Source organism: Ascaphus truei, chromosome 20 (assembly GCF_040206685.1).
Source record: "Ascaphus truei isolate aAscTru1 chromosome 20, aAscTru1.hap1, whole genome shotgun sequence".
Classification (NCBI taxonomy): Eukaryota; Metazoa; Chordata; class Amphibia; order Anura; family Ascaphidae; genus Ascaphus; species Ascaphus truei.
Window position 1 is genome coordinate 28358421 of NC_134502.1, and position 16023 is coordinate 28374443.

Here is a 16023-nt window from a genome sequence, read left to right on the forward strand (position 1 = left end):
AGGGCGTAATGATGCAGACAAATCATGAGAATACAAGAACTAGTCTCAAGTTCCTACAGTGATTTATATACATCAGAAGACCCGGCACTGAGTGAGAAAGGGCAGTTTCTAAATCAGTTAAGATGACCGATCCCTGATAAGGAAGAGACAGAAGCCTCTTTATAAGACCCATCAGTAACTCCGAGATGGATGATGCTATAGCATCCTGACAATGAAAGAAATCTCCTGGAGCAGAAGGACTAACTGCAGAGTTTTATAAATGCAACAAGGATGTTTTTCTCCCGCTCCCAGCTCAGCGTTACAGTTCCATGTTACTCTCCCAAGAACTAGGGAACTCCCAGCAGGAATCCTTATTAGTATTTTTATATAAAGAGGCAGTAAACGTGATTTAAAGAGTTGGAGACCCATAGCGATATTAACCACTGACTAATAGAGTTTCGCTAAGATTTTATTTTGTTAGGTTAAGTTGTGTGTTAGATACACTGATTAGTAAGTGGCAGGGCTGTGCAGTGAGAGGGAGAGCGATATTTAATAACCTATTATTGGTAAGAGATATTTTTGAGTACACAGGATTCTGATCTCAAAAGAGCTGTGTGTGGGGTGGGATGCAGGACAGGATGGAGGTGCAGTGACAGAGCTGTGTGTAAGGGGGCTGTAGGACAAGATAGAGGTGCAGTGAAAGAGCTGTGTGTGTGTAAGGGGCTGCAGGACAGGATGGAGGTCCAGTGACAGAGCTGTGTATGTAAGGGAGCTAAAGGACTGGATGGAGGTGCAGTGACAGAGCTGTGTGTGTGTAAGGGGGCTGCAGGACAGGATGGAGGTGCAGTGACAGAGCTGTGTATGTAAGGGAGCTGCAGGACAGGATGGAGGTGCAGTGACAGAGCTGTGTGCGCGGTGACAGGATACACTCACCTCTTCTGCGTCGGTCTCATACCGTTTTTATATGAAAGCCCCTTTTTATACAGGGTCAATTTTGCTGTTAGGGAATTTCTATTCCCTTAGAGGATAAATAAGCAGTAAACCTCACACTGCTGGAATAAACAGTATTACAGTACAGAACATAACATGCAGAGCACATACATTGCTACCGCTACGGCGCTGAAAGGGTTAAAGGCAATTTATTTTAATGAGATAATGAGTTCATTTTATGCGTACGCGTTGGGACTACTCGTCTGAGAATAACACATTCCCAACGAGGTAACGGACTTTGGAAACTTTCCGCCTTGAGAGGTTATTATGCTCTGAAATTGTTTAATTATCTGAGCTATGTGAATTTCATATGGAAACTAAAATATGGAAGTGTTTATTAGGGGGAGACTGGCACTGCCACTGCCCGCGCTGTACCTGTGCTGTGTATACATGGTGTAGTAGTGTGTGTGAGGGGTAGGCTGGCACTGCCCGCGCTGTACCTGTGCTGTGTATACATGGTGTAGTAGTGTGTGTGAGGGGGAGGCTGGCACTGCCCGCGCTGTACCTGTGCTGTGTATACATGGTGTAGTAGTGTGTGTGAGGGGGAGGCTGGCACTGCCGCTGCCCGCGCTGTGTATGCATGGTGTAGTAATGTGTGTGAGGGGAATCTTTTTTTTATTTTAAATACAAAATACAATTATTTAAAAATACACACAATACTTACAGAATAACATCCAGAAAATCACAAACATAACATTTATCTTAGAGAGATTCACTTTTCAAAGATACCTAAACGCATCTCTCCAACCTCTCAGATTCCCCCTGCTATATACACTTTACTGATAGATAAATAACACAAAGTAATCATGCAAGTTTCCTGCAAAAAGAAAATCTAATTCTTAATGTCCTTTAGACTAGAAAAGGCTTCTGTCCTTGTCTTTTTCCCCTTAATACTATACACATTAATTAGTTGCCACCTTTAGCGGAGAGGGGCACTTTGGCATATTTAGTGAATCACCACCACCCTTTTCTTTTTTTTTTAGCACCATTTTTCTGTTTGACCATTTTCTTTCTCCCGGGGCTACTCTCCGATGGCAGATTTCTCTTATTTGATGATCCGGCCATCTCAATGTCCTGAATAGATCCAGACCGCTGCGAGGTCTGAATCTCCGACATATCGGGGTCTGCGTCATCCATCTTTTCACCCCAACTCTTTTCCTCCAAAACCTCATATGTATTGTGCAGCGAGATCTCATCTTGGACAGTTTCTTTATATCCAGTTTCTGTAGTTTTCTTTCCAGCTGAGCTGGTTTGGGCAGTCTTGTTTTTATTTTTTATTGTTTCCCATTCATTATCGCCATCTTCGTGAGTTGTGCTGCAATCTTTGCGGGGTTCGCCTCCATCTTTGCGGGGTTCGCCGCCATCTTTGTGGGGTTTGTCGCCATCTTTGTGGGTTACATCACCTTCCTGAGTTGAATTCTCTGTGTTTGGTACAAAACTCAGATCGCTCCTGTGTTCTCCGTCTGACCCCCTTTGGGCTGGAAGTGTATATGTCAGACCCAGAGACTTTAAAACCTCTTCTGCAGGTGCAAGTTGAAGACTTTCTGATGACTCTGTGGTATTCTCTTTATCACTAGGAGATGCGGTTATCTGTACACTACACATTTCATTCTGCCCATAATGGTTGTGTTCGGCTTCTGGGCAATCTTTAAAGGAATGACCACATTTATAGCGCAGGTTGCAGACTATGGGGGTGATGCACAAAGCAGTGATAAGTGCTTTTAAGTGAGATAACTGCCTTTACAGCGTGATACTGCCTGCTGTGAGATTCACAAAGCAGTGATAACATTGCAATATCGTGCAATAATGGCTACTTAAAAGCACTTATCACTGCTTTGTGAATCTCACAGAAGGCAGTATCGCGCTATAATGGCTTTTATCTCACTTAAAAGCACGTATCACTGCTTAGTGCATGACCCTCTATGTCCTTGTCACACTCAGAGCTGTGATGACCAATTGAACCACATAAAGTGCACCTGATTTTGTCACACGCTGAGCTTAAGTGCCTGGGGGAATCACATTTAAAACACTTTTTAGGCTGTCCCCAATAAAAACATCGCCCGCGATCCCTTCCAATATATATGGCATTTGGGAGGTGACATGCCACATTGTGTGTGTATCTGAGCTTAACTTTAAACTTGTAGCCCCCATTCCAGAAACCTTCAGCATCCATATTTTTCACTGGACCGGACTGAATATCGCACTGTCTTTGCAGCCAAAAACGTATATCTTCTACCGCTACAGTCTCAATATCAAAGACAATATTCACTTCCACGGTCACAGGGCGAGATACCTGGATAACTTTAAAGAATTCCCATTCTGGATTACCCTTCACTTCTCTGTAACGAAACCAGAATTTTTCTAGCCCTTCTGGTGTCTTAAAGCTCACTTCGTAGTTCCTGCTATTAGGAGCCTGTAACAAAGCATACACCTCACTGGGTTGGAAGCCAAGAGGAAACTTTGATCAAGTCTTTTCCTACAACAAATCTGTCCGGTATAGGAACCATATCCCCCCAATAATGCAGTCTGACAACGTTCCTGCGCTTTCTGGCATCATCAAATGAAATATAAGATGGGCGTCTTGTACTCCATGCTGACTGCTGTGGGGGAGCTGGCTCAGCCGCTCCTGTTGGTTTTGCTGCCGTTCCTGCTTCAGCTAAGGACTTTGCTTTTGCCGCTCCTGTTTCTGCTAAGGGCTTTGATGCTGCTGCAGGCTGTATGGATTTCTCTCCCACTTTAGGAATCTCCATTTCTTGCGCCTCAAAAGCCTCTACTGCTTCAGCGTTCTCCACTGCTTCAGCCATTTCTATTTCAGACACTTCTTCCTGTGCCTGGGCTGTTTGCTGCTCTGTCTCAGGTGTATTGCCAGCATCATTCAGGCTCTCAGCCTGGGCTGTTTGCTATGTGTCTGACTTGGGTGTGGCTGCTAATTCCTGCACCTGTCTGCAACCTTCAGCTGCTTGTAGTGTCTCTGTATCAGGTACAGTTGTATGCAGTTTCTCTGTCTCCGGTGCAGCTGCATGCAGGGTCACTGCGTCAGGTACAGTTTTTTGCGGGGTCACTGCGTCAGGTACAGTTGTTTGCGGGTGAAAAACAAATATATCAAAAAGTGGCACTCCTGAAGAAACCGCAATACGGAGAAACGCGTAGAGTGAGGCTGACGAGAGAAAACTCCCACAGGATCGGAGTCCCCCAGAGCAGATGACGTCACTTCCGGTTTCCGGTTTGGGTGAGACGCACCGGTGACACGCACGCCCGCTGAGGCGGAGGGGGGACTGAGAGAGCAGCTATTACACATTGCTGAGATCCGACCTGTGTGATCTAAACGCTTATACCCTTTTTATACCATGTGAGTGCACTGCACATACACTTACTTTTAAAGAGATTTTTATACAGTCTGCACTATGTCCGTGTTTATGTTATTCATTTAAGGTCTCCAGCACTTACCATTCCACTTACCTGTCTGACGGTCCGACGGGCTGTCATTCAAAAGATACCTTTATGGGAACATTGCTCACTCTATATTTGTGAGTATTTAGCACACTGCACCTTGAATATTTATTTTCAATCACAATACTGCACCATCAGGGAATTTTCTTCTGTTTCTGTTTTGTGCTTCCCGATGATCTTTACCCCTTCACAGTTGTTTGCGGGGTCACTGCGTCAGGTACAGTTGTTTGCGGGGACACTGTGTCAGGTACAGTTGTTTGCGGGGTCACTGAGTCAGGTACAGTTGCTTGCGGGGTCTCTGTCTCAGGTGCAGCTGCTTGCGGGGTCTCTGTCTCAGGTGTAGCTGCAGTTGCCTGTGCATTAGTGTGCATGTCCTTGCTAATTTGTGGGATAACAATTTCTGTGACCCCAAGTCTCCTTTTCTCATGTTCTGCCTGCCTTTTACTCCTGGCTTCACTAAACCTTGAGCTGGTTTTAGCCGCAGTTCTCTTACCCGTCTGGTTCTGAGCTGGACTTTCAGTATTCTCCATTTCAGCTTCTTTCTGCTCAACATTTTCATTCATCTCTTTTTCCACATTTTCTGACTCTTTCTTTTGCAAACATTTCTGCACTTTAGCTTCCAGTGAAACTTTCTTATCCGCATTCAGATTAGCTTGAGAACTGGTTCCCACTCCTCTCCCTCCTCCAGGGTTTGCCGCCATCTTGGCTCACAGCTCCTCCCCTTCCTGTGTGTGAGGGGGAGGCTGACACTGCTCGTGCTGTATCTGTGCTGTATATACATGGTGTAATAGTGTTTGTGAGGTGGAGGCTGGCACTGCCGCTGCCCATGCTGTACCTTTCTTCCTTCCCCCCGCAAGTCACCCCCGGGCCTGTGAGTACCTGTGTGTGCTGTACAGGGAGAGGCGACTCTCTCTGTGCAGGGAGATCGCTGTGAGAGCTGTGCAGAGATGCAGCTCTCTCTGTGCAGGGAGATCGCCTGTGAGAGCTGTGCAGGGAGATCTCCTGTGAGAGCTGTGCAGGGAGAGGTGGCTCTCTCTGTGCAGGGAGATCGCTGTGAGTGCTGTGCAGGGAGAGGCAGCTCTCTCTGTGCTGCTCTCTTTATGCAGCTCTTACAGAACTGAGAAAAAGGCTGAGATACCATCGCTGTTGTCCCGAGCAGTATTGGCATTTTCCTAGCTCCCGGTTCGAGACTTGTGGAAATGCTTTCAGATCCTTTCTGAATACCGCGATAACACAAATGACAAGCCGTTCGGTGGGAACATGCCAAACCATTCGACATGGCAGCAAAGTTATGGAAGCTACTAGAACAGGCCTCTTAGTATTCAGTTCTCAACATTGCAGTAATAGGCAGGTAGCCCCTGAGGTGTGTACCCACAGCCAGGTGCTGAAAGTCTCCAGGAACTTCCTGCCGGAATGTTCGTGAAGAAGAATCTACCAAGGTGAAAAAGGCAGCGCCCTGCAAAAACGGGCTTAGCACGGGGTGTGATAAAAAAGAGATTTATTTAACTTGTGGCATATGGAAAATGAGACGGGACATGTGCTGTAAAGCATGAAACGCGTCAGAGCACGCCTGCCACGTATCATTTTCCATAAGCCACGAGGTCAATAAATCCTTTTTTATCATACCCTGCACTTAGACGGTTTTGCAGGGCGCTGACTTTTTAACCTTGGGGGATTCTTTTACGACTTCATTAAACCGATACATCATTTGCATAAGTCCACTGACGTGTCACCGTGTGCCTTGTTTCTGCACTGTTACAGTAATTAATTTACTCGCACATACTCTTGATCATTAATAATTGAAACCTACACATTCATTCTATCACTTCTTCTCCGCCATTTATTTACTCCGTTACAAACAGAGTTTTTCACCCAGCAACAATTACGTAAAAGCAACAGAGGTAAAGCTTTTTAATTAATATACAAAGAGGTGAATGTAGAAATGGTTTATTGGGTCCGAGTAGACATCCCGTTTTTACATTTATTTGATCTTGTGAGTCCGACCTCTGTCTTTCCCCATGAGACGTTCTCTCGAGTTCATGTCGGGTCGGAACAATATGATGAAACATTTGGGCACAAACATGCAGACCACCAGAGCCCAGCTGGAGGACAGGATGGCGAAGACCTCCATGGCCACGGTGTACTTGCCACGTGCACTGAGGGAGGCCGGGATATAGGACCCCCAGACACTGAGGAAGGCCAGCATGCTGAAGGTGATGAACTTGGCCTCGTTGAAACTGTCGGGGAGCTGCCTGGCCAGGAAGGCAACGATGAAGCTAACAGTAGACAGAAGGCCAAGATATCCCAACATGCACCAGAAGGCGATGGGGGAGCCCTCGTTACACTCAATGATAATGACCCCAGATTTGGTTTGGGTGTTGTGTTCTGGGAACGGAGGTGAGAATGAGAGCCAGACGATGCAGAGAAAAGATTGAATTAGAATGCATATAATTATAACAAGATAAGACACTCGGTTGCTGGTATACTTCCTTAGGTTGCTTCCAGGCTTGGTGGCCTGGAAGGCGATAACCACCATAATGGTTTTGGCCAAGATACATGATACACAAAGCGCAAAGACCATACCAAAAGTTACTTGGCGCAAAATACACGTCTCAGGTTTGGGATAACCAATGAAAACCAAAGAGCAGAGGAAGCAGAGGGATAGGGACCACAGGAGAAGACAACTGAGTGTGTAGTTATTGGCTCTGACAATGGGAGTGGTCTTGTAGTGGAAAAAAAGTCCACCCATGACAATTGGGACTAAAGAGGAGGAGACACTTGTAGTGGCCAAGGTGACACCCAATGGCTCTTCATAGGAGAGGAATTCCCTGGTCTTTGGGAGGCATTTGTCCCGTTGGAGATTGGGCCACATATCCCATGGACATTTAGAGCAATGAACAGAGTCTGAAAGAGACATAAAAATAATGAATGTAATAATCTATCACATTATGTTCAGAATTGATGTTGTTTTTCTAGTTTTTCTAAGATCTTCTCACCTGTTTTGTTGGAGATCTCTCCTTGGGGACAGAGGACACATTGGAAGCAGCAGACAGGCTTCCCTCTCAATGCTGCCTTCCTGAAACCAGGGGGACAACTGTTACTGCAGAGAGAGAGAGGGACCTGGAGGAGAATTTGGAAGGATAAAGTGTAAGAGGAAGATATGACATATACTGTACTATAAAATAGACAAACTCGGTCCTGACTGGATGAGACAGACTGGATGATTGGGACATGACACGTTGTCACCAGCAATGAAAGTTGAAGGTTGAGTCATTTTATTGAACCACAGTGGGACAGAGAAGGCATTTTGTAAGTAAATGAATGAGCGGGTACATTTATGTCAAGTAGTTCCACCCGTTGCCCAATTCAAAGATCCATATAACTCCTCCTATTGCCCCATAAAACCGCGCACTATAACTCCTCCTATCGCCCATATAACAGCTCCCTATAATGCCTCCTGCTACTGCTCCCTATACATGTATCTCCTCTCCATGGCAGTACCTTACCTCCATTCCACCTGACGCCCAATGCACGGCACTAGCATTGATGGTGAAAACCTGTCCAATGGCAGCTCCGGTATCGTAGCTGCCCACCTTGACCGGTTTTATTCCGCCCTCCGGGCTCAGATGCCAGTTCACTATATCATACACCACAGGTGGGTCCCCGTTCTCATTAAAGAAGAGCTCTCTCCCACTGCTCAGTCTCAAGCGCACCTTCTTCACATAATGCAAGAGCTGCGGAGAGAGTAGGGAGGTCCTGTTATGTTACATAGGCCCAGAGTTAGTGCAGATAATGGGGCTGGTAAAGGAATGGTATCCAATGGGGCTATCAAAGGAGACTCAGTGAAAGCAGTGGGACTTTTATAATTTTAATAGTTATTATGCATCAAACGAATCCTTGTGATCTGTCCAGAGGTGCTGGTAATTTACACCCAAATTGGGTATGTTGTCGACATATAAACTGCCTATACATATACGCATATATATATATGCATACAGTAGCGACATACTTTATTAAAGTAAATGCCGGCGGCATGCCGGGATCTACCCCAGCTGCCGCCAGTCAGAAACGCGCGCCGCCGCGTTTCCCCCACGCACCCCCCCTCCACATCGCGCGCAATTACCCCCCCAAAGACACCCCGAACCCGGCTTCTACTCTGCCCCTCTGCTTCCCCGCACCCCCGCTTACCTAGATTTGAACTCCAGGGGTGTCGGGGAAGCCTGGGGAAGCCGGGGAAGACGGGGAAGCCGGGCGCGCTTGTGACCGTGACGTCACAGTGCGCCGCCACGCGCCGCGGCTACCCGCTTCCCAGCTTCATACAGCCAGCGGCATTTGCTCGAATAAGAGCTGCCGCTGCTGTATATCTCATTCTACCTCATCTACTTTTCCATTTAACTGGTCCCTATAACATCTCCCATTGCCCCATTGCCTCTCCCTATAACTCTTCCAATTACCCAAAATAACCGCTCCCTACAACTCCTCCTACTGCTCTATATATCACTTCCCTTTTATTCCTGGGAACCTTTGAGGAGACCGACATTAGATTTCTTCAGAGATTAAATTCTATTGTAGAGAGTTTACCAACCCTCATACATTTCTTCCTCATGTATAATCTGGCAGCACAGTTAGAAGGGAGCATATATCTCTTGAGGTGATGAGGAGGGACGTGGAGTGGTGAGAAGATACATTGTTCCTTCTGCCTGTGCTGCCACAGTACTCTCAGAGAAGAAACCTACGAGCTTTGGAAAGCTCTGCACACTGTAATCTCATCTCTAATGTTGGTCCATCAAAAGGTGTCTACAATCATTACTTCCGTATCATGCTGTTCTCTAATTTTGTGTTTTGTTAAAGATCTCTACCTGCCATGGTCTGAAACTCCAAATATCTGAGCATCCACCACGTGAGAATGGCCCTTCTCCTTCATGGCAGTCGATCAAATCTTGCAAAGCTTTGGCAACAACACGAACTGCGGTGTAAACATTGTAGGTTGCCCTTAAGTCAGAGACATCATTATAGCTGTTCTGGATGCCTCCTAGGTTTTCTGCTCCCGTACACTGTTTTGTTGAAGTCACTGATGAGCCTGTTAAGTTATTCTGATCTGGGAACTTGCAGCTGAAAGCTTCCTCCCAGAATATCTTCACCCACTCTCCTCCCGTAGAAATGGAGGGGTGGATGCTGTTGAGGAACTCTTTAAGCTCTGGGATTGTCCCACTGGGGAGGGCAAAGCCAATTGTTCCAGAAAGAAGTCCTAAGTATTTGTCCACTGATAGGAATGGGGAGGTGGCCCAAGCTTCACTGGCCAACAATATCTTCCCTGTCACGTTCTGTCTCAACATCTCATTTAATATAAAGGTCAAATCTAAACCAGGGGAGAAGACAACCACAACCTTGGCTGTAGACTCTTTGATGACCCGGGCAATGTGTGGAGCGTTACGGTCAGGCTGACTTATAATTATGTTCTCCATGAAGGCCACACAAGCTCCGGCCTTAAGTATCTCTCTCCTGATGACCTGGATGCCCTGCAGCCCATAATCATTGTCAGTAGCCACTAGTCCTACCCAAGTCCAGCCAAAGTGCAACACCAGCTGGGCCAGTCCCTGGGACTGGAAGGCGTCGCTGGGGACATTCCTGAAGAAGGAAGGGAACTGTGTCCGGTCGCTCAGGACGGAACTTGTGGAGTAGAAGCTGATCTGTTAAGAGATAGATGCCAGAATTAGTTCCAGGATTTGGGTGGCTACAATTATAAAAGTCTCCCAGATGCGAAACTGGAGCAAAAAAATAACAGTTCCACATTTATCAAAGGGAAAACTTCCAACGAGATTCCTTCACTGTTTTTGGCGCTGGTTTTACAACAGTTTGGCATCCGGCAGACTTTTGACATTTATCACTGCATTAAATCTCATGGTAAATATTGCATTAGGCTTAACAACATGCATTGTGTTAACTGGTGCAATAATGTCTGTTAAAGCTACGTACATCATGTGATCTGCTTACATGTGCATGTCTTACTGACACGGGTTTCCTTTTTCCTTGTGTTGATCAAATCTGCCAGGTCTGAGGACACTTTAATATATATAATTGTATTATGGGATAGAAACCTTTTTTTTTTAAACTCAAATCTGGCACCTTTAATATTTTTTATTATTTGTGTAAAGTAAGACTTGGGAGGTGTGGTATTTCCTCCGCCGGCTCTCTTGTGAGTGATGTCTCTGTGGGTTCAGCAAATGCATCTACAGCTAGAGACCATCTCCGCAACTCCCTTTATCTGTATTGGCTCTTTGATAAGGACATGTTGGGATAAGGGAAAAGAAAACACTTAGTTGACAAACACACCCCCAGTTCAGAGACCCCTAAAAACAAATAAACTGGCAGGCTATGTGTAATTTCACGTGTAATACACAGGCAGAGTATCTGGAATTACACATGTAATACACAGGCAGACTACAGTATGTGGAATTACACGTGTAATACACAGGCAGACGACCGTATGTGTAATTACATGTATAATACACAGGCAGACTAGTATGTGGAATGCTCATGCTCCAATGATTATTTCAGCACCATGGACAGCAAACTCAACCTTACCTGCAGGTTACGGTACAGCCCCAGGATATGAGCCATCATAATGGTGTTTGTAGAGATAGAATGGCCGACGACAGCTGCCAAGGGGACACCTCGATGGCACCTGTAATTGGGCACAGGCGGCCCGTGCCCAGTCAGCACCTGTAGTGTTCCTGCTACTGCCCTCTGCATCACAGCACATGAGTCATAGATATGGAGACCCAAGGTGATGTTGGGTAGAAGCTCAAGGTCCCTGTTGATCTCCTTCATGGCAAACCGCATGGCCTGGACACGCTGGTAATTATCAAACCGAAACCTGGGCGTGAGAGTGGGGGATGGAAAATCTGATGAGGCAATTTAACCATCAGGATATTTTGAGGATCAAACCACGTGTCATATATTAATGAGTGAAGAATGGGGGTGTATTCTGTAGATAAATTATGAAATGATGGTTAAGGGGTGTAAGAGAACATGTGTAGAGGTACGCAATGGAGACTGTTTTAAAGTGAAATTAAAATAAGGCTTTATTGCGCCTGTCCCTTTAAACACAGCAAACATGTGAAAATCAGCAAACAAAATCTGCTCCACTTTGGAGTATATATACACTTGCAGTCCAGCCCTCTTTAACTGCGTGGTTAGCCCAGCGATTCACCAGCCCAAATCATGGAGACATTTATATATTGATATAGATAACAGTCTTATAAGAAAAGTCTTATCTGTCTCTTGTAGCTGTAGGGGAAGGCTTCTATGTTCTCCTGGCATCCACACCCTTGTGTGCTAAGGTAATGTCAGGATCCAGGTTTAGAATCGTGTCCCCTTTGTCTTGTTGTCAGTTTGCAGCTCAAGACATCTGTTTGTTCCACAGGCCAGCCCAGTTGTGGACAATGGAACTCTCTGTCTTTCTGCTTCCTGGGTCAGGTCAGCTCACGTGTGAGCTCAGGAAGAATCTCTCTTCCTGTCTCAGAGGCAGGCTTTTTCTGACACCTGTAATCAGCCAGGTGGTGTTGGTTAATTGTCTACCAGCAGTTAACCACCACACTGCTGGATTAGAGGCACATTTTTGAACAGGGATAAGTCCCCTGTTACAAGGGGGAAGAAAAAAGTAGACGCACTGACAATAACAGGGAATTCTGCCCCAGGTTCACAGGAATCCCCCAATCGAATGGAGGTATAACTGTGACTATAGAACACACTCTGATGGACTTGTTATCAATAAAGTACATTTATTTTAGGAGGAGCGATGTTTTGGCCATTAAAAATGCAATAAAAAATAAATTCTAAGTCCTTCACACAAATTCCATCTCGCCCCCCTTGGGGTGGTGAGATTAAATTTGTGAGTTGCCTGCTAGCTGAGAGCCTCGATGAGATTCTCGTAGCTACTAGAAAAGGGTGATCATAGAAAAAATGCGAGATAGAGCTGTTTTGTGAATAAGGCACCTTTAACCTATTAAACATGTCTGTCTGTCGTTAGATAACTTTGCCCCTACGTGGGACTGACCCTTTAACCTATTAAACATGTCTGTCGTTAGATCACTTTGTTCCTACATGTCATTGACCCTTTAACCCATTAAACACGTCCCTGTCATTAGGTCACTTTGCCCCTACGTAGGACTGACCCATTAACCCATTAAACATGTCCCTGTCATTAGGTCACTTTGCCCCTATGTGGGAATGACCCTTTAAACTACTGCACCGACACACTTTATTCGAGAAAATACCCAGTATGTACCTGGCAGATACCTGGAATGCGCCGCTCCTCACCTCTGACAAGCCCCGTTGTGTTTGCCTTCCCAGCCTGGGTTCATGCCTGGCTGACGGGCGGCTGATTTGTTAAATGATAATGATTAGGATTTAATAGGCTGCAATGCTTCGCGTGTCTACCAGATGGCATAAATTCATGAATTGTAATGCAGTATATATATATATATACTGTGCAGTATTGCAGCCAGCGGGAATAAAATGCTTCAATCCCTGCCTGGAAAATAACCCAATGCACTCGGGCAGAAAACAGTCACAAACCTCAATACACCCGGGTATACCCGAATTCGTGGGACTAGCCGAGCTCGAATAAAGTGTGTCGCCAGTGTATTAAACACGTCCCTGTCATTAGGTCACTTTGCTCCTACATGGGACAGACCTTTTAACCCATTAAACACGTCCCGGTCATTAGGTCACTTTCCTCCTACGTGGGACTGACCCTTTAACCCATCCCTGTCATTAGGTCACTTTGCTCCTACATGGGACTGACCCTTTAACCCATTAAACACATCCCTGTCATTAGGTCACTTTGCTCCTACATTGGACTGACCCTTTAACCCATTAAAGACATCCCTGTCATTAGGTCACTTTGCTGCTACATGGGACTGACCCTTTAAAGATGACATCAACATATGGTTGTCAAATTTTATAGAAATACATCTTACGTTTTGCAGATGATCGGGGCGGGTTCCTCTGTGAAGCTAATTTTGGGGTATATTTTGTCCCCATGAAGGTGTAACACCCCACCAATTAAGATGTCTCCGGCCTCCACAATCCCCCTGAGTTCGGCGTTATGGAGGCTGCACCCCAGCGTGAATGGTGTAGTGTAGAATAGAATAACGTGCCCCATTGTCCTATAGAACATGGCAGCATTTTCTAGCATCACAAACTGTAGGGTGATGAATGTGATGTCTCCGGGAGCTGCACGGGATAAACCCTGGCCCTGGGAAAAGGAGACACCCGTCATTCACTTAATTCAGAGCTGTGCTCATTTTGAAGATAATAATCATCCTTTTGCAATGCTCATTCTCTCAGCCTGGAGGGGTTATATGGGGCAGTATGGAGGTTCAGTGACAGAGCTGCAGGAATAGCAGAGGTGGATGTTAGTTACAGAGTTTGAGCCTCCTGAGAAATGCATGAAGAGACACAACCCATGAAGGAATCGTCTGCTGGGGGCAGTTATACCGCACAGAGACAAGCTCCAGTCTCAGATGGGGCAACCACTGGGGGCAGAAACTTAGCACAGAGACAGGCTCCAGGCACAGACCAGCCAACCACTCCACTGGGGGCAGTAACAGGGCACAGAAACAAGCTCCAGGCACAGAAAGGGCAACCACTGGGGGCAGTAACACGGCAAAGGTCAAAGGGACAGGTGGGTCAGTTTCTACAATGGCAAGTCCAGGCTTTGCTTTAAATGTGGTGCACACAGATATTTAAGTGCAGGCTGTGACACAATTAGGTGCGGTCACTGTGACGTTCTGGGGCATAATCGTTCTCTGTCCTAATGTTCTGACGTGTCATTTCTGTGGGGGGCAGGGTCATTCTTTTAGGGAGTGTCCTGAGATAGAGCATAATAATGACCCCAGGACAGTGAGTCGGACCCCAGTGGAGGAGACCCCTATAATAGAGGATACCCGGGTAGTTGTGCAGCCCATATATATATATATACATAGAAAAAACTGCGCCCCTCAGATTATATCTCTCTCCACACCAAATGATATTCAGATATTCAATTGATTATATAGATATATGTATACATTAAATAATAGGATGTCAGAGGTAAAAGTGTCTATCAATTTATAATAATACAGATATAAATCTACACAATAATAAACTACAATAATTGACTGTATTAGTGTGAGCTATGACTTAGGTAAAATACCAATGTATAAAAAATGAATTGTTTGTGTCCAATATTAAAAAATATATGGTCCTGTGTAAAAATCAAAAATAAAAAATAAAAATCAAAAGTAAAAAATGAAAACTCTGGATACCGGCTGCTCTCTGCAAGGAACCAACGACCTCCCAGTGAATCTACAGAAAGACAAAAAAAGAAAGCATAGAAAGAATGATAGTCAATTGACATATTAGATTATTTAACCTTTAATAGGTACTTCCCACACCTTGTATAAACTTTGGGTTCAGTGCTGACCATATTCATGATCAACAGATATCCCAAATAGCCTGGTATAGGATTTTGGGATACAAAGTCTCGGTCTGTAATAATTTTCCTCTTTTTATGCTGTTTAGAAGGATATACAGTATAAATTTATAGGTTCATGACGTTATTCATTCATACTGTGTAACTATTTAGTTAAGGTAGACTTAGAGCAGTTAGTTATACTATTTAATTCAATCATTCATTTACATAACAATATACTTCATTCTCTATCTGTGCATGGTCATTCAATATCTAAGTATTAACATTCTGATAATGTTTTCTTTCTTCAAGGTTCATTTATCCAATTAATAATCCTATACCAGGCTATTTGGGGTATCTGTTGATCATGAATATGGTCAGCACTGAACCCAAAGTTTATACAAGGTGTGGGAAGTACCTATTAAAGGTTAAATAATCTAATATGTCAATTGACTATCACCGTAATAATATATATATATATATATATTAGGAAACACCTAATTAAACACATGACTGGTTGTGGTCACCATCTATCATTTAAATGTTATATATTTATGTGCATTCCCATTTTCTGACCTTTGCTAGGACTTTATAACTACATGTATAACAAATGTAATGTTGCTGTTATTTTTATTGCAAGTTCTATTATTAGGTTTATTTGTATAGAGAAAAAAATGCCATTTGCTTTTATAGAATAATTTAATTATTAATAGGTATCTATCAATTACCAATCGGCCAGGGAGGGGGCTGATTGGCATATACACATATAAATAGCTATGACGTAGGTCACTGCATATCCCCTGATGAAATCACCCTTTGTGTGAAGAAACGCGTAGGGAAGTTTAGTGTGAGCTATTGGCTTATTTTATTATATACTCGTTTGCCGCTGGGACATTGCCAAACCTCAGTACACCTTGGTAGAATTGCGACGCCAAGTACTCAATTACACCGCGGGGTTGCGCGACCGGTTATGCCATCCGGATGTGCTGGGTGGAGAGATCTGCATCCGGTTCACATCGTGAGAGGTCGTGGCCCTGTGAAAGCCCTGCTGGTCGGCGGCTGAGACAGTCTGGAACTCCAGTGAAGAGCTGGTTGGCGTGGGAGCAAAACAGGTCCACAGTTGGCGAATGAGTATACTCATTACA

At 44.9% G+C, this 16023-nt stretch overlaps 1 protein-coding gene across 1 annotated transcript; it reads right to left on the reverse strand.

The window, feature by feature from the left end:
• Window positions 1–6400: 6400 nt before the first annotated feature.
• LOC142471060 (extracellular calcium-sensing receptor-like) lies at window positions 6401–14899 on the reverse strand. Its single transcript, XM_075577859.1, has 7 exons — window positions 14891–14899; window positions 13404–13681; window positions 11005–11296; window positions 9279–10109; window positions 7926–8153; window positions 7416–7539; window positions 6401–7323 (listed from the first exon to the last, which is right to left on the reverse strand). The coding sequence occupies exons 1-7, from the start codon at window positions 14897–14899 to the stop codon at window positions 6401–6403; spliced, it is 2685 nt and encodes an 894-aa protein (XP_075433974.1).
• Window positions 14900–16023: the final 1124 nt, after the last annotated feature.